This window comes from Prionailurus bengalensis, chromosome B2 (genome assembly GCF_016509475.1).
Source record: "Prionailurus bengalensis isolate Pbe53 chromosome B2, Fcat_Pben_1.1_paternal_pri, whole genome shotgun sequence".
NCBI classification, from domain to species: Eukaryota; Metazoa; Chordata; class Mammalia; order Carnivora; family Felidae; genus Prionailurus; species Prionailurus bengalensis.
In genome coordinates, this window is record NC_057349.1 from 88913113 (window position 1) to 88937326 (window position 24214).

Sequence of the window (24214 nt, forward strand, 5' to 3'; positions counted from 1 at the left end):
TGCTCAACTGACTGAGCCACCCAGGAGCCCCTATAGCCTTTACGTTTTTAAGGTTTGACATATTATATGGCTTAGCTCAATAATATATGCTTACTCATTCAATAAATATTTATTGACTGCCTAATATTTGTCATATACATAAATTCACTAGCTTATGCACTTTGGGGGAAAAATGCTTTCATATATGTACTTTTGAGAATGCCCTCAAAAACTGCCCAGAGATATATATTAAGCATGCTAATTTTTTAACTAAGTGTGCTTCTTCTTAAATGGCTACAAGAAATTCTAGAGTAATGATGTCCAATATGATAACCACTAGCTTCAGGTGACTACTGAACACCTGAAATGTGGCTAGCACAACTGAGGTATGGAATTTTTAATTACACTTAACTACAATTAAATAAAACAGCCATATATGGCTAGTGGCTGCCAGATAGGGCAGTAGAGTTCTACAGGATTATTCTGGATGTGCAGATGTTGGAATTTAGCAGTTTGTCCTATGTGGGAAAGTAAATTTGGTTATACTATACACTTAATATTAGTTTGCTACTCAAAACAGCCCTGTCTTTTCATGCCACAAAATATTTTGTTTACTTTCTTAGCAACAGAACTAAATCAATTCACTATTTTAACAAAACAGTGTTTGTTTTTCCTCCACTGTAACTGATTTCTAATGATTTAAGGTGCTGGGACACAGAAAAAAATAGATATAATCCACGTATATTTCAGAAGTCTTAAGCCTCTCCCTCCAGGCAAATTTTTAAGGCATCTGCTAATTGTTGGAAAGTTATTTTGTTTAGTAGTTTACCTCTTGTTCTTGATTACACCCACATTTCTACACTGGTATTATCTAGTAGTAAAATAAATAAGTCAGAAGAAAAATGGAAAAACTAAAACCGTCAAATTGAAGAGTTAATGTATCAGCTTAAAAAATAATTGCAACATGAAAAAATAAGACTCTTCCTCCAAATAACTCTGAAAATTCTGTATACATCAAACAAAACACTGGCCAGGTCATAAGGCTTATTATAATAAGACATCTTTACATGAGGGTGTGAAAAATTAATTTTATTTTTAAACATCATGATACTTTCTGGCTCAACGTGTTCCTTTAAAAATAAGTTAAAAGGTTTCCATATTACTCTTCTATTACACATGTAATTATTGACTAAAGAATAATATTACTGATGAACATAAGGTAAAAATAATGTGACCCACTCACATATTCTTGAAGAAAAGCGCTTACAATATTTTAGGAAAACACTTCTTTACATTTTTACTTGATTTAATGGACAATTTCATATCTTTCTTTACAATCTACAAATGCCTTAATGGAGCAGTAAGACATTCCCACCATTATAAAACTAAACAAAACCAACGCCAAAATAAAACCCTACGAAAGCACATGGATTTTATTATAGAACATATACGAAGTCACTGCGTAAAGCTCTTTTTTATGAATACATTTGGAAAGCTCACATTGAGTTCCAGCACAGCTCTGTTATCAATCTGTGAACAGAAGGACACATCAAGCAAGCAAAGATCTTTACAAGATTCCAGAAGTTTTCTTAAAGATGCTGGACTTACCATTCTTGTTCCTGTTAAAATAAAACAAAACACCTTAAGTATCATATTTACATAATGTCCGGATAAAGAACCCCTTTATTATTTATTATTTAAAATGCATTTAAGATAAACTGCCTTTTAAAAATTAAAAGCATTTCTTTAAACAAAAGACATATTGAAATAGTCTTGTAAAAAAAATACAAACTGAATTGTTCCATCCAATTTGGCATCTAGGACCTGGATTTTGTCAATAGTCTACTCACTATCTTCATTCCTGCCTCCTGGCCATTCCAATCAGCTCCTTCAGACTTTTCCTATTTCTGTCACCCAAGTTCAAAACTGTCTACACATCTTGTTTTCCTCAACCCATGGGTCAAATCATACAGCAATGCTTACAGTGATTCAACCTCATATTCCATGCAGTGCAATTACTGAGCAACTACCACTGCAGAAACTTCTGTTTCAGGCATTGGAGATACAAAGATGAATAAGACATGTGTCTGCCCTAAGGAACTCCTTGACCAGAGTTGAAAACAAATAGTTACAATACAACTCGGTAAGTGGTGGGTATAAAATGGCATTATCAGAAGTCAGATAGATAATGGCTGAGCAGTACTCCATTTAGCCCACGTTAAATCTGAAGAGACTACTGGCTATTCAGATAGAAGCCACATTATATACGTTATGAAAAGCACCTGCTTAAAGTCAGCACTCAATAAATAACAAATATCATTAGGCTTGAAGATATCATCTATTGTAAAACACGCATGCATGCTTTAACTGTGGGTTTTCTAGGGAGGAAAAAAAATCACTATCATATCACATAAACACATCTAATGTGATGGAACTGGAGTTTCTGAGACGTTAACCTATGCCTTTTCCCCTGAGAAATCCTTTCTGCTCTCCTCCTTGCCATGGGCTCCAGAAGCAGTATACTGCTACCTTGACTGCGGCTAGCCCCGTGCCAAACCCATACAGATTCTCCTGGGAATCAGGAGAACTGGAACTCACTAAAGCCTTCAGTGTCCATAGATCCCTTGAACTAAAGACACAAAAAACTGGGTTGGGACTGTTGTATCATATAGCCACATGTACATAGGAAGACAGAGATGGCCAGCATGACAAGAAAAGAGTAAGGCAAAAACAAAGGGAAAAGCAGATGTAAAAGTTACTGGTGAGTGTACAAGGGCAGTGGAGGTGGGGCAGGCGCCTGAGCATGAAGGACAGGAAAAGGCAGAAAAAAGAGAAAACAACATTCTTGCCTTTTGATAGTTTTCCAGTCTCTGCTGAGGTCTGACCATAACTCCTACCTATGGATCCCAGAGAGACACCTGTTCCTTCACAATAATGTTCCTTCTCTTATGTGGAAGTTAGTGTGAGTGGGCTTCTGTTGTACAAGATCAGAGAACCTCAGCTGGGACACTTGGCTATGCGGTCGGTGTTCTTCACCTAGGGTTGTGACTGTTTTCTATTTGCCAGACTTGGTCATTAGCATCTGAGTTTCCTAGTAAGTTAGAAATTCCTAAAAGCCTAAGAGAATAGAATGTCAGGGAAGGAAGGTGGAAGACTGAAAATTTAACAAGGCTAAGGCGCCCTGTCTTATGCTTCCAGAGGACTGTGTGCTTTTGTTTTCTTATCCACCTAGGACACAACTATGTTCTCAGTTTGCTCCCTCAGGGCAGGGGCCACGTCTGTCTATCTGACCTATCTCCAGTGTTGGAAACAATGCCTGACACAGTTTATGCTCAGTAAGTGTGTAATAAATGAAAGAATGAAGGGATGGTGTTTAATTTCACAATACTATTACCCTGGTTTGGACCCATATTAGATGGATTACCATGGCTAATCTCCCCGATTTTTATTTCCTCGCTCTCCCAATTCACCTACCACTTGCTTCTAGATTAATATCCCTAACACAGCTCTAAATATATCACTCATGCTCCAAATTAAAACCCAATAATAGCTCTTCCTTGTTTAATTTTGTGCAGATTCCTCATCCTTGTGTTCAAAACTCTCCACGAAAGCCTGCATTATACTAACGTTCTAAGTCAAATTAGATTGCCAATTCTCTGAAGGTATTCTGTATTTTTAACTCCTATGCCATGTTTCATGCTCTTCATTCTGCTTAAAATGCTCTCCTCCTCCTATTTTCTATTCCCTTTTCAAGGGATACCTTTCAAATACCTATTAACCTTAAAAAAAATTTTTTTTTAATTTTAGAGAGAGAGCATGCACGAGCAGGGGAGAGGGGCAGAGGGAGAGACACAGAGAGAGAGAATCCTAAGCAGGCTTCAGGCTCAGCACAGACACAAACACAGGGCTCAATCCCACCACCCTGGGATCATGACCTGAACTGAAATCAAGAGCCGGACGCTCAACTGACTGAGCCACCCAGGTGCCCCCTATTAACCTTTTCAAGTAAACTTTTTCATATTTCTTTAATCATATATACTCTCTTTTCTTTGAGCCCCCAAATGAACTTGCTTCTGGCTTGCATTAAAGTTACTTATAATTGTTTTACTGCGTTTTTTGGGGGGTTTTTTTGGCCAGGTCATAAACTCTCTGAAGGTAGGGACTGTATCTTACTCAGCTTTGTACTGGTCAGTAAGCATTTTCAGTATGAAGAAGGAATGCCACTTAACATTAATATGCACCAATCACAAAATGACAAAATAATGACTATAAGCTTGGTTTAACTAAGAATCTTTTTTTCAAAATGGATTCAAACACTTACGGAAACCATAAACAACAATAAAAATGAAAATTTAGCATAGTGGTTTAGGAGCATAGATTCTGATTCAAATTCAGATTCCTGTGGCACCTGGGTGGCATGGTTGGTTAAGCATCCACCTCTTGGTTTCGGCTCAGGTCATGGTCTTGTGGTTTCATGAGTTTGAGCCCCACATTGGGCTCTGTGCTGCCAGCACGAGCTTGCTTGGGATTCTCTCTTTCTCCTTCTCTCTCTGCCCCTCCCCCATTCACGCTGACTCTCTTTCAAATAAACAAATAAAATTTTAAAAAATTGTAAAAAAAAAATTCAGATTCCTCATTAGACATGAGACTCTGGCAAATCACGTAACTTCTTTCAGCCTGTTTCCACTTCTGTGGCTATAATAACAGCTATCTCAAACACTGTGAGGGTTAAATCGGTTAGTGTATGCTCGGAACAATATAAAGCATACAGTCCCATTGCTGTTAACATTATTTTACTTTGTTCTTTATATTTGAAATAAGATGTTCTAATATATTTGCATGATGGTCCTCTTCCTATAATTTATTTTGCCATAATAATACTTCCTTGCTCTCTCTTCTAGTTTTTTTTTTAGTATAGTTGACACACAATGTTATATTAGTTTTAGATATACAAGGTAGTGATTCAACAGGTTTATACATTATGCTATGTTCACAAGTGTAGCTACCATCTGTTACCATGCAATGCTACTACAATATCACTGGCTATATTCCATATGCTGTGTCTTCTTTTCCCAGGACTTATTCATTCCATAACTGGAAGCCTGTATCTCCCACTCCTCCTCACACATCTTGCCCATCCCTCCACCCCCCTTTCCTCTGGCAACCATCAGTTTGTTCTCTATATTTATAGATTTGATTCTTTTTGTTTATTCATTTGTTGCTTTTTTCCCTAAAGATTCCACTTATAAGTGAAATCATGTATTATTTATCTTTCTCAGTGTGACTTATTTCACTTAACAAAATACCCTCCATGTTATCACAATCTTATCCTTTTTTATGGCCATGTAATATTTCACTACATACCTATATAGCACATTTTCCTTATCCGTTTTTTATTGATAGACACTTAGGCTGACTTCATATCTTGGCTACTGTAAATAATACTCCAACAAAAATAAGGGTGCATATACCTTTTTGAATTTGTGTTGTTTTGAGTAAATACCCGATAGTGGAATTACTAGAACATACGGTAATTCTATTTTTAATTTTTTAGGTACTTCCATTCTGTTCTCCATAGTGGCTGTACTGGTTTACATGCCCATCTACAGTGCACAAGGGTTCCTTTATCTCCACATCCTCACCAACACTTATTTCCTGTGTTTTTGATTTTAGCCATTCTAATAAGCGTAAGGGTGATATCTCACTGTGGTTTTGATTTGCAGTTCCCTGATGAATGGTGATGTTGAACATCTTTTCATGTGTCTGTTCACCATCTGTGTGTCATCTCTGGAGAAATATCTATTCAGATCCTCTACCCATTCTTTTATCGCATTGTTTTTTCATATTGAGTTTTCAAGTTCTTTATATATTTAGGATATTAACCGCTTATCAGATCATCATTTGCAAATATCTTCTCCCCTTCAGTAGGTTGTGTTTTTGCTTTGTTCATGGTGCATTTTTTTTTTATTTTGATGTACTCCCAGTAGTTTCTTTTTGCTTTTGTTTCCCTTGCCTTAGGAAACATATCTAGAAAAATGTTGCTACAGCTGATGTTAGAGTAATTACTGCCTGTGGTCTCTTCTAAAATTTTTGTGATTTCAGGTTTCACATGTAGGTGTTTAATCCATTTAAGTTTATTTTGTGGTAGGGTATTAAAAGGTAGTCCAGTTTTATTCTTCTACACATAGCTTTCCAGTTTTCCTAGCACCATCTACTGAAGAGATTGTCTTTTCCCCATTATATAATCTTGCCTCCTTTATTTCTGGGCTCTCTATTCTGATCCATCGATCTATGTGTCTATTTTTATACCAGTACCATATTATTTTGATTACTACAGCTTTGTAGTATATCTTGAAATCTGGGATTGTGATACCTTAAGACTTTGTTCTTTCTCAAGACTGCTTTAGCTATTTGAGGTTTTTTGTGATTCCATAAAAATTTTAGTACTATTGGTTCTAGTTTTGTGAAAAATGCTGTTTGTATTTTGATAGGGATTGCACTGAATCTGAAGATTGATTGGGGAAATATTTGGGACATTTTAACAATCCTAATTCTTCCAATTCATGAGCATGGAATATCTTTCCATTTGTTTGAATCATCTTCAATTTCTTTCATCAGTGCTTTATAGTTTTCAAGAACAGTTCTTTCCCCATTTTGGTTAAGTTTATTCATAGGTGTTTTATTCTTTTTTGTGCAACTGTAAATGGTGTTGTTTTCTCTTTTTTTTTTTTTTTTTTTTTGCTACTTCATTATTGGTGTATAGAAATGCTACTGATTTCTGGATACTAATCTTATATCCTGGAGCTTTACTGAATTCATGTCTTCTAGCAGTTTTTTTTGTGGAATCTTTAGGACTTTCTATGTATCGTAACCAGTCATCTGCAAATAGTGAGAGTTTGACTTCTTTATCAATATGGATGACTGTTATTTCTTTTTCTTGTCTGACTGCTATGCCTAGGACTTCCAGTACTATCTTGAATAAACACAGTGAGAGTGGACATCTTAGAGGAAAAGCTCTCAGTTTTTCACCGCTGAGTGTGATGTTAACTGTGGGTTGTTCATATATGGCCTTTATTACATTGAGGTATGTTGTCCACTTTATTATTACTATTATGTTGAGGTAAGTTCATTCTACTTTGTTGAGTTTTCTTTTTTATCATGAATGGATGCTGAATTTTATCAAATGCTTTTTCTGCATCTACTGAGATGATCATATGCTTTTTATCCTTCATTTTGTTGATATGGTGTATCACACTGATTGATTTGCAAATACTGAACCATCCTTGCACCCCTGGAATAAATTCCACTTGGTCATGGTGAATGATCTTTTTAATGTATTGTTGTATGAGGTTTTGTAATATTTTGGCCCACAGTTTTCATTTTTTGTGGTCTGTCTGTCTGGTTTTGGTATCAGGGTAATGCTGGCCTCATAGAATATATTTGGAAACCTTCCTACCTCCTCTATTTTTGGAATAGATAAAGGTGAATAGGTACTAACTCTATTTATTTATTTATTTATTTATTTATTTATTTATTTATTTAACACTTATTTTTGAGAAAGAGAGAGAGAGAGAGCGAGAGAGCACATGAGCAGGGGAGGGGCAGAGAGAGAGGGAGACACAGAATCTGAAGCAGGCTCCAGGCTCTGAGCTGTCAGCGCAGAGCCTGATGTGGGGCTCGAACTCACAAACCGCAAGATCATGACCTGAGCTAAAGTTGGATGCTTAACCAACTGAGCCATCCAGGGAAACCAGTGCTCTCTTCTTTAAATGTTTGTAGTATTCATCTGTAAATCATCTGGTTCTGAACTTTCATTTTTGGTACTTTTTTGATTACCAATTCATTATTTGTAATCAGCATATTCAGATTTTCTATTTTTTCCTAGGTCAGTTTTGGAAGATTGAATGTTTCTAGTAATTTATCCATTTCTCCTAGGTTGTCCAGCTTGTTGGCATGTAAATTTTCACATTATTCTCTTATAATTCTTTGTATTCTGTTGTGTCAGTTTGTTACTTCTCTCTTATTTCTGGTTTGAGTCCTTTCTCTTTTATTTTTGATGACTCCAGCTGTGGGTTTATTGATTTATTTATCTTTTCAAAGAATCAGCTTTCAGTTTCATTGATTTTTTTTTTCTATTGCTTTTTGCTTTAGTCTCTATATCATTTATTTCTGCTCTGATCTTTATTATTTCCTTTCTTCTATTCACCTTGGATTTTGTTTGTTCTTTTTCTAGTTCCTTTAGGTGTAGACTGTTTATTTGAGCTTTTTATTGTTTCTTGATGTAGACCTATATCACTGCATATTTCCCTTAGAACTGCTTTTGCCGTGTCCCAAAGATTTTGGACCATTATGTTTTCATTTCCATTTGTCTCCATTAATTTTGTTCATTTGTTTGATTTCTTCACTGACTCCTTCATTGCTTGTTCAGGATCATGTTGTTTAGTCTCCAGGTTTTTGTGTCTTTTCTATTTTTTTCTTGTGATTTATTTCTAGTTTCATACTGTTATAATCAGAAAAGACACATGGTATGACTTCAATCTCCTCAAATTTATTGAGGCTTCTTTTGTGGCCTAATACATGATCTATTCAGGAGAATGTTCCATGCACAATAAAAAAGAATGTGTATTCTGTTGTTTTCAGATGGAATGTTCTCTATATGTTATTTCCCTCTAGTCCAATATGTCATTCAAAGACATTATTTCCTTGTTGATTTTCTACCTGGATGATCTATCCACTGATGTTAAGTAAAATGTTAAAGTCCACTACTATTACTGTATTATCATCAATTTCTCTCTTTATGTCCATTAATATTTGCTCTTTGTAGGTATATGCTCCAGTGCTGGGTGCACAGATACTTACAACTGTTACACCCTCTTATTGGATTGATCCCTTTATCATTATGCAACGCTTTGTCTCTTGTTATAGTCTTTGTTTTAAAATCTATTTTGTCTGATATAAGTATTGCTACTTTGTTTTTGTTTTTTTGTTTTTCCACTTCCATTTGCATGGTATTTCTCCATCCATTCACTTTCAGTGTATATATCTTTAGGTCTGAGGTGAGTCTCCTATAGTCAGTATAAAGATGAGTCTTGCTTTTTGGTTTGTTTTTTTTTTTTTAATCCATTCTGCCACCCTATGTCTTTTGATTGGAGCATTTTGGCCATTTACATTTAAGTAATTGTTGATAGGTATGTACTTATTGCCATTTTATTATTTGTTTTCTAGTTGTTTTTGTAGTTCTCTCCTGTTCCTTCCTTCCTTCTCTTGCTCTCTTTCCTTATGAGTGATGAGTTTCTATAGTGTTATGTTTGGCTTTCTTTCTCCTTATTTTTTGTGTACCTCATGAGGTTCAAATATAGCATCCTAAGTATACAGCAGTCTATATTAATTTGATGAACTTCAAAGGCATTCTAAAAACAAAAAAGAAAAAATAAAACCTTTTTCTTTTTCCCCTTCATGTTTTATGAATATGTGGTCCTATTTTACATCTTTTTACTTATAATTTTTTTATGTCTAATTATGGCCATTTCCTTTAGGACTTACGGAAGTCTCTTTAACATTTCTTCTAAGTCTGGCTTAGTGGTGATAAACTCCTTTAGTTTTTGTTTGGGAAACTCTCCTTCAAGTCTGAATGACACCCTTGATGAGTAGATTATTCTTGGTTGTAGGTGTTTTCCTTGCAGCATTTTGAATGTATCGTGTCATTCGCTTCTGGCCTGCAAAGTTTCTGCTGAAGAATCAGCTGATAATCTTACAGGTTTTTCCTTGTAGGTAACTTTTTGTTTCTCTCTTGTTTTTTTTTTTATTAAATTTTTTTTTCAACGTTTTATTTATTTTTGGGACAGAGAGAGACAGAGCATGAACGGGGGAGGGGCAGAGAGAGGGAGACACAGAATCAGAAACAGGCTCCAGGCTCCGAGCCATCAGCCCAGAGCCTGACGCGGGGCTCGAACTCACGGACCGCGAGATCGTGACCTGGCTGAAGTCGGACGCTTAACCGACTGCACCACCCAGGCGCCCCTTGTTTTTAAGATTCTATCTTTAACCTTTAAAACTTTACTTATTACATGTTGTAGTGTGGACCTCCTCGGGTTCATCTTGTTTGGAATTCTCTTCTCTGATGTGGATGTCTGATTCTTTCCCTACATTAGGGAAGTTTTCAGCTACTGTTTCTTTAATAAGTTTTCCACCCCTTTCTCTTCTTATGGGGCTCCCGAATGTGAATGTTTGTTTGCTTGATGTTGTCCAAGGGTTCTCTTAATCTATCTTCATTTTTAAAAAGTCTTTTCTCTTTTTGATGTTCATCTTGGGTGCTTTCCATTACCCTGTCTTCCAGATCTCTTCTGCATCTGCTAATCTGTTGATTCCCTCTAGTGCGTTTTTTTACTTCAGTTATTGTATTCTTCAACTCTGATCGGTTCTTGCTTATATTTTCTATCTCTTTACTGAAGGTGTCACTGGGTTCTTCCACTGTTCTCTCCAGCCTGGTATTTTAATGATCACTACTTTAGATTCCTTCTCAGGCATGCTGTTTATTTTTATTTCACTTGGTCCTTCTCTTGTTCTTCCTTTTGAAGCATATTCCTCTGTCTCCTCATTTTGCTTGACTTTCTGCATTTATTTCTATGGATTAGGAGGTGCAGCTAATTCTCCTGAATTTGAAGGAATGATCTTGTGTTTGGTCATCCCCTATGTAGACTATATGTGTTTGGTCATCCCCTATGTAGACTATATGCTTGGTGACTTTTGCTGGCTGGCAAGCTGGACCTGTGGCTGGCATGGGTTAGGGGAACTTGGTACTTTCCACATAGTGAGTCCCTTGTCAGGACAGCTAAAACTGAAGCAGATTCAGGTCAGGATGTCCCAGGGTTCTGTGTGTGGAGAGCACACTAGCAGGACAGCTGAAGCTGAAATGGGTGCAAGTCAGAGTGTCCCAGGGTGCTCTGTGCAGGGGGTACCTTGGCGGAATGGCTGGAGCTGATGCAGTGTACAGGCCAGGAGATCCCTGAGCTCTCTAGGCAGAAGGTACCCTAGCAGGAGAGTTGAAACTAAAGTGGGTCCAAGCTGGGGGGACAAGGGGCTCTCCACACAGAGGCACCTTGGAAAGACAGCTGAAGCAGAAATGGATATAAACTTGGGTGTTTCTGGAATTTCCACATAGAGGGTGCCCTGAATAATGGCTGTAGTTGGTGTGGGGTATAGGTTGGGAGGTCCTGGGGTGTTCCATGCAGGGGTCGTCTTGGGAGGACAACTAAAGCAAAGATGTGGTCCCTGGGCTCTCCACACACAACATGCCCTGGTAGGACCGCTGAAACTGAATTGGGAGCAAGTCAGGTTGTCCAATGGAGACGCCCCGGCTGGGTGGCTGGAGCTGAGGTTGGCATGGGTGGAAGTGTTCTGGGGTGCTCCACACAGGTGTGCCCTGGCAGGAGCTGAAGCAGATGTCAGCCAAAGATGGTGAAGCACTCTGCACTGTGGGTGCCCTAGCAAGTCACTGGAAGCACAAGTGGTGTGCTCCTGGAGTGTCCTAGGATGTCTGCACCTGTGTCACTTTGATGTGAAGACTGGGGCTGGAGTGAGCACTAACCAGGGGTGTCCTGGTGTGTATGACTTTGTGGCTGCCTAGGTAGGACAGCTGAGGCTGGTGTGGGCTAAGGGCTCAGGGTTCACTGAGGCAGGAGGCCAGTTAGGGTGCCAGATGTGCACTGGTCTGTGCTTTCAAGGTGGAGGGAGAGTGCAGACCATGTACATAAGCTCCTCCCACCCAGAGAGCATTCTAGCAGCTCTCCCCACTGTTTGGTGGAGTTCTAGAGTTGACTCTTTTATACGCTAGTTGCTCTTTTAAACCATGGCTTTTAGAGAAAGGTGATGATGATGATGATGATGATGATAATAGAAAAATAAAAGAAAAAAAGGGATAAAAAGGGAAAAAAAGGAAAACAAAAACGAAACAAGACAAAACCAAAACCACACGCACAAAAAAATCCAGTTTATTTTCTATGCCCCAGTGCCACTGCCCCCAAGGCTGGCATGGGCTGTGGACTCTGGTCTTGCTGAGGTTATAGGTACACTCTGATGACCAGACCTGCTGGTGTCTAGATCCTGGTGGGGTCTAGGCTTTTAAGGTGGGGTGGGAACACAAACTGTGTTGTCCTCCAGTCCCTCTGACCTGGAGAGTGAACCCACAGTCCCTCTGCAACTTGGTAGAGTTCTACTGTTGTCTCTTTTATGTGTTAGTTGCTCTTCTCCACTGAGGCTTTTATCCTGTGCCCAAGGACAGAGATCTGTTCCTGGTCCCTCAGTACTATTCCCCCCTCGCCCCCCCCCCCAACTGCTGTTGGCCTTGTCAGAGGTGGAGGTTCCCTTTGTTACTGTGTCTCAGTTTTTCTTGCTGTTCTCTTGCCATTCTACGGTTTTGCAGAAGCTGTTTAGTCAGCCCTCAGTTCTTTCAGGAGGAACTGCTCTATAAGCAGGAACTGCTGTGTTCCATGGAGCTGAGTTCAGAGTCTTCCTATGTTGCCATGTCAGACTGGAACTCTCCATATTTCCTTGCTCTTGCTTGGGAAAGTTACAAATGTTTTCAAAAAGAAGCCATTATACTTCTTACCTATTTATCTTTCATGTCTCTGTCAAGTAATTCATATGTTTGTAGGCCATTAGGCCACCTGAAAACCAACCCCAGTGCTCACAAGTGTGCTTTTGTCTGAGAATCAGCGTTACCAACTTCTTTGTAGTTCTGTAGCATCTGTTTCAGACACTGGCTACTCCTCATCTCTACTGTATGAGGTTCGGGCGGGGGGGGGGGGGCGGTGACTGTAAAACAGATATTAACCAACGCCAGCCCCTATCCTCTGAAGTGAAGCCTAATGTAATCAGTGATCCAATTTTAAAGGCCTCAGCTACCTTTCCTCATTCTCTCTCATTTTCTTAAACTTTCCAAAATATTTCTCCTGTAAAAGGTCTACAGTAAGTCAAAGTGGTAGGTAGGCAGAAAGGAAAAGAAATAAGCAAGGAAAGCAGTCGTGGTGTTATAAAAAATCAGTACTGACTATGTTGGGGCCCAAAACCTTGCATTTGAACCCTTGGCTCTGCCATATATTAATTGCTGGGCTCTAGTCCCTCTGCTATGAAAACACAATGATATCCAATTCCCTGAGCTATGAAGAATAAAGAAAATATAACACAGATGAGGTATCTAGCCAAAAGTGTACCTGGAACAGGCAAGAATTTCTCCCTAAATGTTTAGGCAAGAGTTTCTGATAAAAGTAGCTTGAATAAGTAATACGCAACCATATGAGCAACATCCACAAATGTATCATAAACCTGGACTGTGCAGAGATTTTCAAGGAAACCACAAATTCAGATGCTGAAAATCTTCACATTTCCCTGTGGTTGAATGTTTAATAGACAGGAAAGGATAGAGTCCACTCCATGGACTAACCTACCAACACGAACAGATTACCAGAGAACACAGTACAAGTGCTATATGAATTCACAAAGTACCAACTGTGTGGGCGATTTTAACTATGGTGCTGCCAGCACTTCCGGCTAAAGTAAGAAGTAACGAAGCCTCACAGGGCTCCCAGCTGATAAACTGCAAGAAGGACACAAGGAATCCCAGAACTGGAAAGGATTTTCAATACATCTGCCCTGGGGTAGAACTACTCCTAAAATCTAGAATTATTGGAAATGAAGATTTGACAATATTCCTTAATCACGAGTTTAACATCAAGAAGCATTCGTATACACACACACACACACACACACACACACACACACACACGTATAACTCATTATACAAATGGATTAATTTCTTCTCTGTCTTTAAAATGGAGAACACAGCTTATATAAATTCTCACTCTTCTTACTAGACCAAGAATTAATGTTTATTTAGAGCTTTCTGATAGGCTCAACTATAAAATTCTGTTATTGTCCTCACTCTTTTACTTAAGTACAGATATAATTACTCTCTGTATCAACTGGCCTATCTTGCACTTCTTCAAACCAAGCAGGCTTATCAGGACAAAATTTTATTGTACCTAAGTTTTTTTCCCCCCTTGCAAAAAGTCTGAGATTGGCTTTCACATCAAGGCTTTAAAATGAATTTATACATGGGGCACCTTGGTGGCTCTGGCAGTTGAGCATCCAACTTCGGCTCAAGTCATGATATTGCGGTTCATGAGTTTGAGCCCTGCATCGGGCTTACTGCGGTCAGCCTGTCAGCACAGAACCTGGTTTGGATCCTCTGTCTCCCTCTCTTTGCCCCTCCCCCACTTGCGCTCTCCCAGAAATTAAAAAAAAAAAATCTTAAAAAAAAAAAGCAAAAATAAAAAATAAAACAAATACATACTGTATCCTTACCTAGTATGTCCAGTTGCCGTAATCGGGTGCAATTACATGCCAGTTCTTCAATGTCTGTGTCACACACAGATCTGTTAGCTGTAAGAAAGAGTTTTTGCAAGTTTGGGAGCTGGCGTGCCAGTCTGGCGAAACACCCGGTGCTGCTCTGCAGTGTAGGGCACCAGCCAAGGTCGAGTTCCTCCAGAAGCGGACACCCAGAAGCCAGTTCTGCTATCCCGTTCTCAGTAATATTCTTACACCTCCACAGATCCAGAGTTCGGAGTTTTTTACACTTGGCTCCTATCATGCTGGCTATCACATCATAGTCTTCAATCTGGAAATCAAATCATTCCAGTCTCTTACATATTATGCTCAGAAATACAGACTGCATAGAGCAAGTTAAAACATTCATAATCATCTCCTATTGTTTGCTTCCATGTAAACAGACCCACATTCTTGTTAATATAGATCTACCCACTCATCTCACAGATCTGCCACTGTTTCCTAAAACAGCAAGAATAATCGCTTACTTAAAAATCCACCTAACAGAACTCTAGACAGAGGGCTTCATGAATTAAATCCCAGAGCAGTATGAAATCTTCAGTCCCTCACAAAGAATTTGAGGATTTTGTGTTGTTCTTGCACGCCTTCCATTTTGACCTTGCTGCTGCTACTCGTTCGGTTCACGGGGCCTCGTTTCTTCTGTCTTATATATAATTCATCAACTGTGGTAGGTATGTAAGAGCCCCCTGATAGAGGTGGGCACTTCACCACACTCTAAAATGGTATGTGAATATGTTGAGAGTCCTAATAATGATACTAGTTTGGGGTTAAATGAGGCCTTTAGGGACTGAACATACAACACAAAAATAATTTAGATTGTGATATGTTGTCTCAGTTACTGGAAGTGTCCGACGATTTACTTCGTGATCACAAGATAATTCTCTACTAAACAGGGATTAAACATTTCAGTTCATGGGCTTTCTATGCTTTAATAATGTTTTTCTGAACAGGTTTATTTACAGTTTGATTTGATTATTTTTTAATCAGGTATCAAAATTATCACCAGAAGTCAAAAGGAAATAAAATAGCTAACATTTCCAGGTATCATTTCCTTGTGTTCATTTCTTTATTCATATCTTCAACTACCATGTGCCAGGACCGCTCCAGAGGCCAGGAACAACAGTGAACCCCAAAACAAAGACTTTGTTCACATTTTTGGGAAAGACAAACAAACGAGCAAAATAAATCCAGTGAGTGGTAAGTGGTGTTAGAATAATGAAATAGGGTGATCAGACTGCCAGATGCGCAGAGGGTCACATGCAGTGGAGGAAGGGAGCAGGGGAGAGAGGGGTGATTGTTGGGATTTCCAGGAATGAACCTGGTGTATTCAGGGAACAGAAGTAGGATCAGGTATGGCCCAAGGGGAGTGAGGAGAGAGGCCATGAGGGCAGAGAGATATGCAGGGGCCAGGCTGTTATGCCATGAAAGAGTTTGGATTTTTATTTTAAGTACCAAGGAAATCAATGGAGGGTTTGAAACAAATACAACTTACACTAAAACAAAAACAAAACCCCCCTCTGGTTTCTGTGTGGAGGTTGGTCTATGGTCAGTAAGACCGGAGGGAGGAAGCCCAGCAAAGAGGCCTGCATTAGGTTAGTGGAGAGAGGCAGGGGCTTGCAATGAGTTTGCAAGCAGTGAAACGAGAAATGGACACATTTGGAGCTATAGAGCTATATTTTGAGTCAGAACTAAGGGCTGATGGCTTAGATGAAGTCATGGGGATTTCTATGGTCTTCAGGAACTGTTATGGTAGAATCAAGCAGAAGACCATGAGAAATGATTTGAGGGGAATACAACTACTTAAGTGAGTGTACCCAAATACACTTTAACTCTGAAAATTAGTGCAGCCAATCAACTCCTTTACAAAGAATTGTCAAGCTTTCCAACACTCATGATGCTTATTTGCTCTTGTTTTGATAGTCAAAAATAAAATCAAATGAATCATCCTGCCTTTTGGTCAACTGATAGAAAAGAAGCTGAAATAAACATGGTATTAAAATATCAACAGGGGCGCCTGGGTGGCTCAGTCGGTTGAGTGGCTGACTTCGGCTCAGGTCATGATCTCGCACTCCGTCTGTGCTGACAGCTCAGAGCCTGGAGCCTGTTTCAGATTCTGTGTCTCCCTCTCTCTGACCCTCCTCCATTCATGCTCTGTCTCTCTCTGTCTCAAAAATAAATAAACATTAAAAAAAATTAAAAAAATAAAATAAAATAAAATATCAACAAAGATCTGTCTGTGTTACTGTTCTGGTGAATCCTGGACCTGCTGTGAAATGGGAACAGTATTTCTATGACAACCGTGGAACGTTTCCACCACGTAAATAATAGTGCCAGCAATATCACGAATATTTCTGAACTTCAATGTCAAGTCCTTAAAACTTAATTTCCTGACAAATATCAAAAGCAACAATATTTACTGGCAACTACATACTTTAATTTAAAAATAGCCTACTCATCTTAAGTAGCATTTCTTACAGTATATCATATATTAACAGAAGTACAAGGAGAAAATGGGTTCAGGAGTCAGGTAAAGCTGCAAAACACTGGCATACACAAAGGTACACAGTTTCTTTGTTGTAGGATATACCGTTGAAAACTCTAGGAGGAAGGCAAGGTGCATTATTTCCTAATCTTAATCAGGAATCCCTACCTCACTGCCCCCCAATACACATCTTTTCTTAATTGAATATATTTTAGGACTAATGTTGCATGAGTCAACTTGAAAATGTTGACTTAAAACATACTAATTCCAACTACAAACATATATGTGATTCCAAATCTCAAGTATGTGTGACCAGAGTCCTGCTTTTCTAGAAGATGTTGTTCCAGTTTAAAGGGAGGTAAGTAACAGGCAGAAAAAGGTACCTCTGGCCAAGGTTAAACAGCGGCCTTACCAATCTAAAGAGGGCGAGCTAGCAATCCAAGCGGCAGTAACTGGCTGGTCTGTCATCACAGAAAGTCCCATCAAATGTAACTGGGCCCATCCAGAAAAGTCATCAGAGGGACCCAACAGAAGCCCATGAAATGGCTTACGAAGATAAGAATTTGATCAAAAGTAAGGAAAGTCTAATGCTGAGTTAATGGGCTCCCAAGATTGTTTCTAAAGACCGGGGTTGGTCTGAGCCCACACCTGGTGGTTTAATCAGGCCTAACCACCAGCATGGTTTTTATATGGGGATATGGAGATAAACAAGTGGCCGTAACAGGTCTCTCTAGCCTACATTGCCAAATCTTGGAGCATCTCAGAAGCCATCATTGAACTCTAAAAGGTGTTCACATGGAATTTCTTTTAGGTTGAATCCAAGCTTAGGACGCCAGGAGAACTTCTCTGATCTTGCAACCATCCTGCTTATTCAGGTCTTCCTAGTAAGTGGATACAAAATTGGAATGGTTTGGGGGGGGCACCCGGGTGGCTCAGTTGGTTAAGCGTCCAGCTTCGGCTCAGGTCATGATCTCATGGTTTGTGAGTTCAAGCCCCACGTCAGGCTCTGTGCTGACAGCTCAGAGCCTGGAACCTGTTTTGGATTCTGTGTCTCCCTCTCTCTGATCCTCCCCCACTCATGCTCTGTCTCTCCCTCAAAAATAAATAAACATTAAAAAAAATTAAAAACAAAACAAAACAAAATCGGAATGGTTTGGGATCTCCTGAATCTGTTTTGCGAGGGGAAGGTAAGAAAGAAAAGAGGGATGGATTGCCCTACAGTCAGTTATATTGGGAGATGCATTTCCTCTGAGTGTGTGTACATGTATGCACACACACATGCACATACAAATACCAAGAGTTCTCCTGTCCCTGGAGTCTCAGTATTACTTATAAGCCACATAATTTAGATGAAAAGAATTTAACTCATCCCATGAACTCTTTCAATGGCACCATAAAGCTAAAATTTTAAATCTGGAAGGACTTTAAAGATTATCTAGTTCAACAGTCCCTAGGCATTTGGATTTAATGGACCAGTAACATTCCAAAAAAATTTGAGTTCTAACATAGGGTGTCCATTTACCTTAACCAGTAAGGACAGTAAAACAAACACACACCAAAAACAACAACAGCAAAACAAACAAACAAAGATAAACCTACCTACTATCAGCAACATTTCCAGGAAATAATTTCAGAACTTAAAAACTAAAATTAGCTTTGTGACAAACGTACTGAACTACCAGCATTTGGGTATGACTGATATCTTATTTTGTAAAAAAAAAAAAAAAATCCAGAGAGGTACATAGCTTGTCTGAAACTTGTCTGGCTCGAGGCAGAACCAAACTCTTTTTACCACAACACATTACTTTCCTTGCTCTCCTGGATAAATCATGTTGATGTTTCAAAGACATCCTCTCGAATTTAAGAAAAATGTTTGAAAGTAGGGTACACGGTAGTTCGCCGTAAATCTGAAAAGCCGTGGGTGAGTGTGGAGTGGCTGGGTCAGGATAAAATTCACCCATGGGAAGAAAAAGAGAACAAGCGATGGAGTATAGGTAAAGAATTTTCAAATACTTACCATTACACAACTGCCCAAACTAAGGTGCTGAAGCTCTGAACAGAAGTTCAAAATGCTGAGCAGTGCTGTTTGCTGCCATCGGGGACCACATTGGCGGCAAATACGGAAAGCGAAAGAAAGTGAAACAAAGAGGAGAGGTCAATTAGACATTAAAGGCTGTCACCGCTTTTCTTGAAATAGAGCTCAAACCCGAGGTTACAGACACCACAAATGCCATTTAATGAGTCCCCAGGTGCTCCCACCATTGATTGGCTTGAAGTCAAGGTAATCATTACTAGTTTCCATGTAAGTCGCCACTTCGTAGATGGTTTCGTGGGCCCCACAGACACCTATATTCCCTGTGACCTCTCAGCTCATCTCCCAAAGGTAAGCAATTTGAAAGTCTGGTTAAGACTGAACAGCAAGACAAGCTTAACAACCCCTCCCTCAAAAAAAAGAAAAAAAAAAAAAGTAAGAAAACAAAAACCCAGAGAGGCCTGGTGACACTTTGAAGAACAGCGGCAGCTCTGACATTCACTGATCAGCTGCCGCCTGATGGAGCTGCCAATAGAGTCACCCCAAATCAGGATTGAGCTGGTGACGTTAATGTCAAAGGATTCTCTTTGCTGACAAGGATACCAACAACCATTGAGCACCTGTCACTAGCAACATGCTGACTGAAACATATATACCGTGCACTTTCTAGTCATGTTCCTGCCATTTAAGCCCATCTACTCTGTGCAATGAAAACGGTCTCACCACTGAAGAAACCCAAAGATATGCTAGACTGCTACATAATCATGGTACCTAAAATATCTCTAGTCATAACTTCATTTGGTGAAATGCCTGCCATGAAAAATTACCAAAAAAAAAAGCAGCAAAACATTCACATTTCTAGTTTTCTTTTTTCTATTAGGACAAAAAACTACTCAAACTAATATGGCAAAATTTCTTTCTAAACATTTCAACTAAATCGTATCTAAAAAAAATGACGATGACACTGTACAACTTCTCTTTAATCTGCTCCAAGTGTTCAAAACCTGAACAGTATTAGCTGGAGAAAGGACAAAGAATGTGTTGATGACGATACAAAACATCAGTTCGAACCCAGGTAAGATTTTCCCAGAGAAAATAATGCACTATATCAGATAAAATAAACTTAGTTAAGGCAAAAATAAAATAATAGTTACAAGAGATCCTAGAACAAAACTAGACTTAAGACTAATTGTTTCACTGTAGGGCATTTCTTTAAGCAAAATTAAAAAAAAAAGTTTATATTCATTTTATGACTTTATACCTAAGTTTCAACACCACTTATCACATTTATAAGACAATCCCATCTAGCTCTCAGAATGTTGACATTAGAAGAGATCTATCAAGATAAATTAATTTTCTGCTTCTCCATAATACTTAGCTATTTTAACTTACTAACAGATAGGAAAATGACATCAGGTTTGTTTTTATTAAAATACCAGATCCTTATGACAAGGTTGCTTGATAAGACTTTCCCATGAGCAAGATCCAGGACATATTAGAGAACTTTTATAGAGAATTCCATATATTCTTGTCAATTCAAAATTATAAATGGCTCCCCTTCTCCCACCCCTATACGCACACTCCATTCAAGAACTTGCTGATAATTTATTTTTAAACTATTTACAAAGGCAAACCTCAGGTATACGAACAAGTACAGAATCCAATGAAAAGAATACCCAGGTAGCTGCAACTCAGATTTATCAAATCTTAGCATACTGCTTTGCTTATCCTTATTTATTTGTGAATCCCTCCATCCATTTATATATTTCCTTAGAGGTAACCTTTATCATCACTCAGTGCTTAAAAACATGCTTGAAAATTATATAATTTGGGGCACTTGGGTGGCTCAGTTGGTTGAGGGTTTGACTCTTGCTTTGGGCTCAGGTCATGATCTCATGGTCATGAGACTGAGCCCCATGTCAGGCTCTGCTCTGGGCACTGAGCTTGCTTAAGATTCTCAGTCTGTCTGTCTGTCTGTCTGTCTGTCTGTCTCTCTCTCTCTCTCTTTCCCTCTGCAGGGAGGTTTTATATAAAAACAGGGGTTTTATATAAATGTGCACATACTTTTGCATCTTCCTCGACAATGTTTGTGAGAAATTTGTCCATGTTGACACTCACAGCTTTAGCTCACTGACCTGTTAACTGTGGTATATACTATTACATTATGCAACATATATTCCCATTTGGTGAATATTTAGTTTGTTTATAACTTTTACCATAACAAAGAATGTTAAAATAACCATTCTTATATGTGCTTCCTTGTGCATTTTATAGAAGAGTATTGCTCTAGAGCACATGCCAGAGGAAGAATTTCTAGGTGTTTAGGTATGCTTAAACTTTATCAGATTTTGCAAAACAGCTCTCCTGAGTGCCTGCGTCAATTGACGTGCCCACTAGCAATGCAAGAGTGCTGGGTCCCCACATCTTTGCCAACATATAATCTTTTCATCCTTTTTAATGTCTGCCTATCTGATGAGCATGGAATGTTAGAATATTTATTAGTATGATTACTAGTGAGATTGAAGATCTTCTCATATGTTTATGGGCCACTCATATCTCCTGCGCCATACACTGCTTAATCATATCCTTTACTGATTATTTCCATTAGATTGTTTCTTCCTTCCTGACTTGTAGGAATTCTTTTCCATGCTGGATACCAATCATTGTCAGTTTTATCCATTACAAATATCTTCTCTAAATCTAACACTTGTCTTTTGCTTTATTTATAGAATCTTCTGTGACATGAAACTTCAAATTTTAATATAGTCACATCAATCTTTCCTTTATGTTTGTATTCTGTTGTCTTCCCCAAAAGGTCCCTCTTTACCCAAGGGAGAATATTCTTTTTTACTTCTTTTTTTTTTTAAATGACACCATTAAAGTTTTTCTTTTTTACACTGGTTTTTAACCCAGTGGTAACTGATTTTTATACATGGGAGCATATCAAATTTCATTTTTTCCTTAAGAATAACCAGTTGTCCTGGTTCAATTTATTGAAGATTCTACCTTATCCACTTATTTGCAGTATCTTCTGTTATATTTCAAGTTTCCATATGTGTATGAGTCTGTTTCTGGGTATTTTGTTTCACTTGTCTATTTGCCCTTCCCCTGTACCAACACTTCAGTCTTCCCTATTATAATCTGGAATGAGTCTATATATGTGGTAAGGCAAACACCTTTTCCTCATTCTTCAAAACTCTTAGCTGTTCTTGATCCTTTGCTCTTTGATATGAATTTTAGAAACACCTTGAGGATTTTAGTTTACCTTTTTAAAAGTAATACAAAAAGATTAGTTTTTCTTTCTTTCTTACCCCATGGTCAATACAGTTGGTCCCTGAACAACATCAGGGTTAGGGATGCTGACCTCTGCACAGTGAAAACTCTGCAGGTATAATTTTTGACCCCCTATATCCTAACTACTACTAGCCTACTGTTGACGGGAAGCCTTACCAGTAACATAGTTAATTAACACATATTTTGTATGCTGTGTGTATTATATACTGTATTTTTACAGTAAAGCTAGAGATAGTAAATTGTCATTAAGAAAATGATAAGGATGTCGGGGCGCCTGGGTGGCTCAGTCAGTTGGCCGTCCGACTTCGGCTCAGATCATGATCTCACGAGCCCCGTGTTGGGATCTGTGCTGACAGCTCAGCCTGGAGCCTGCTTCAGATTCTGTGTCTCCCTCTCTCTCTGCCCCTCCCCCACTCAAGCTCTGTCTCAGTCTCTCTCAAAAATGAACATTAAAAAAAATTTAAGAAAATCATAAGGACAAGAAAATACACGTACAGTACTGAACTACATTTATTGGAAAAAAAAAATCTGCACATAAGTAGACCCATGCAGTTTAAACCCAAGTTCTTCAAGGGTCAACTGTATTTACTTTACTGGCATTTTATCAATTTCTGTGTCATTAACTGTCTATTATATCTGATACCTTCTCACTGAATTTTTCTTCTTGTTGAAGAATATTTTTAAGAGTTCTTTTAGCGAGTGTCTGTGAGTGGTAAAACCTTAACAACACATATTTATAGAGTAGTTACCAACATGTCAGGTACTGCTGTAAATTATATACATTGTTTAGTCCTCACAACAACCCTACACACTTGTTTAATAAATATTTATTGAATGTCTACTCTGTGTTAGGCACTGTTTACACTTGGATATATCAGTAAACACAGCAGATACTAACCTATAAGGTAGATACTGTTATTCTCATTTATAAATTAGGAATCTGAGTCACAGAAAGTTAAATACCATAGTTAGTCTTTAATTTTCGCTCCGTCCTGAGTGAAAATTTAGCCAGGCTTAAAATTTTAGGCAGTCTAATTGTCTTCCTCTGTAAGTAATATATTTTTTCTCTCTGGGGGCTCTTATCCATTTATCTCATATTCTGCAATTTCATCACAATGTGTCCAAAGATTTATTTTCACTTATTCTGTTTGGCATCCTGAGTGAACATTTGACTGGAAGACCTCCAACTGTCATCATGAAAGATGAAGATTCTTGGGGCGCTTGGGTAGCTCAGTCGGTTGAGCATCCGACTTTGGCTCAGGTGATGATCTCACAGTTTGTGGGTTCGAGCCCCGCATCAGGCTCTGTGCTGACAGCTTGCTCAGAGACTGCAGTGCAGCCTGCTTCAGATTCTGTGTCTCCTTCTCTCTCTCTGCCCCTTCCCCACTCATGCTCTGTCTCTCAAAAATAAATAAATATTAGAAAGAAAGAAAGAAAGATGAAGATTCTTAACAATCCTTTTTTTCAAATATTGCTTCTCTATCATTTGGTCTGGTTTCTTTTCTTCTGGAACTCCTATTACATAAACATTGGAGTCTCCCAAGAACCAGTGCCCAGAGTAGCTTAAAAAGTATGTTCACAGTTCATTCTATACTCCTTCCTTTCAGAGATGGAGCTTACTTAGTTCCTCTCCCTTTGAGTGGGGGCTGGATCTAGTGATTTGTTTCTAACAAAAAGGACATAGCAGAGTGATGGTATGTTAGGTTATTGTGATGATTAATTTATGTGTCAATGTGCCTGGGCCACAGGGTGCCCAGATATTTGGTCAAACATTTTTCTGGGTGTTTCTAAGAGGGAGTTTTTGAATTATATGAACATTCACCTACAGATAAATCAGCAGACTGAAAGCAGATTACTCCCTAATGTGGATGGGCCTCATCTCACCATCAAAGATCAGAATAGAACAAAAAGCTGACTCTCCTCCAAGTTGAGAGAATTCTTCCTGCCTGGTATCCTTCAACCTGGGACATCAGCTTATTCCTGACTTCAGACTGAAACTGAAACATCGACTCTTCCTGGGTCTC

At 38.7% G+C, this 24214-nt stretch overlaps 1 protein-coding gene across 2 annotated transcripts in view; it reads right to left on the minus strand.

Moving 5' to 3' along the window:
* Positions 1-1047: 1047 nt before the first annotated feature.
* FBXL4 (F-box and leucine rich repeat protein 4) overlaps positions 1048-24214 on the minus strand; it is an 83801-nt gene continuing 60634 nt past the window's right edge. For both annotated transcript variants that reach the window (XM_043591983.1, XM_043591984.1), the window contains exons 7-9: positions 18882-18953; positions 14341-14653; positions 1048-1598 (exon numbers count right to left, since the gene is read on the minus strand). In XM_043591983.1, the coding sequence (XP_043447918.1) occupies positions 1435-1598; positions 14341-14653; positions 18882-18953 (549 nt within the window). In that variant the 3' untranslated portion in view covers positions 1048-1434. The remainder of the gene's footprint in view (positions 1599-14340; positions 14654-18881; positions 18954-24214) is intronic.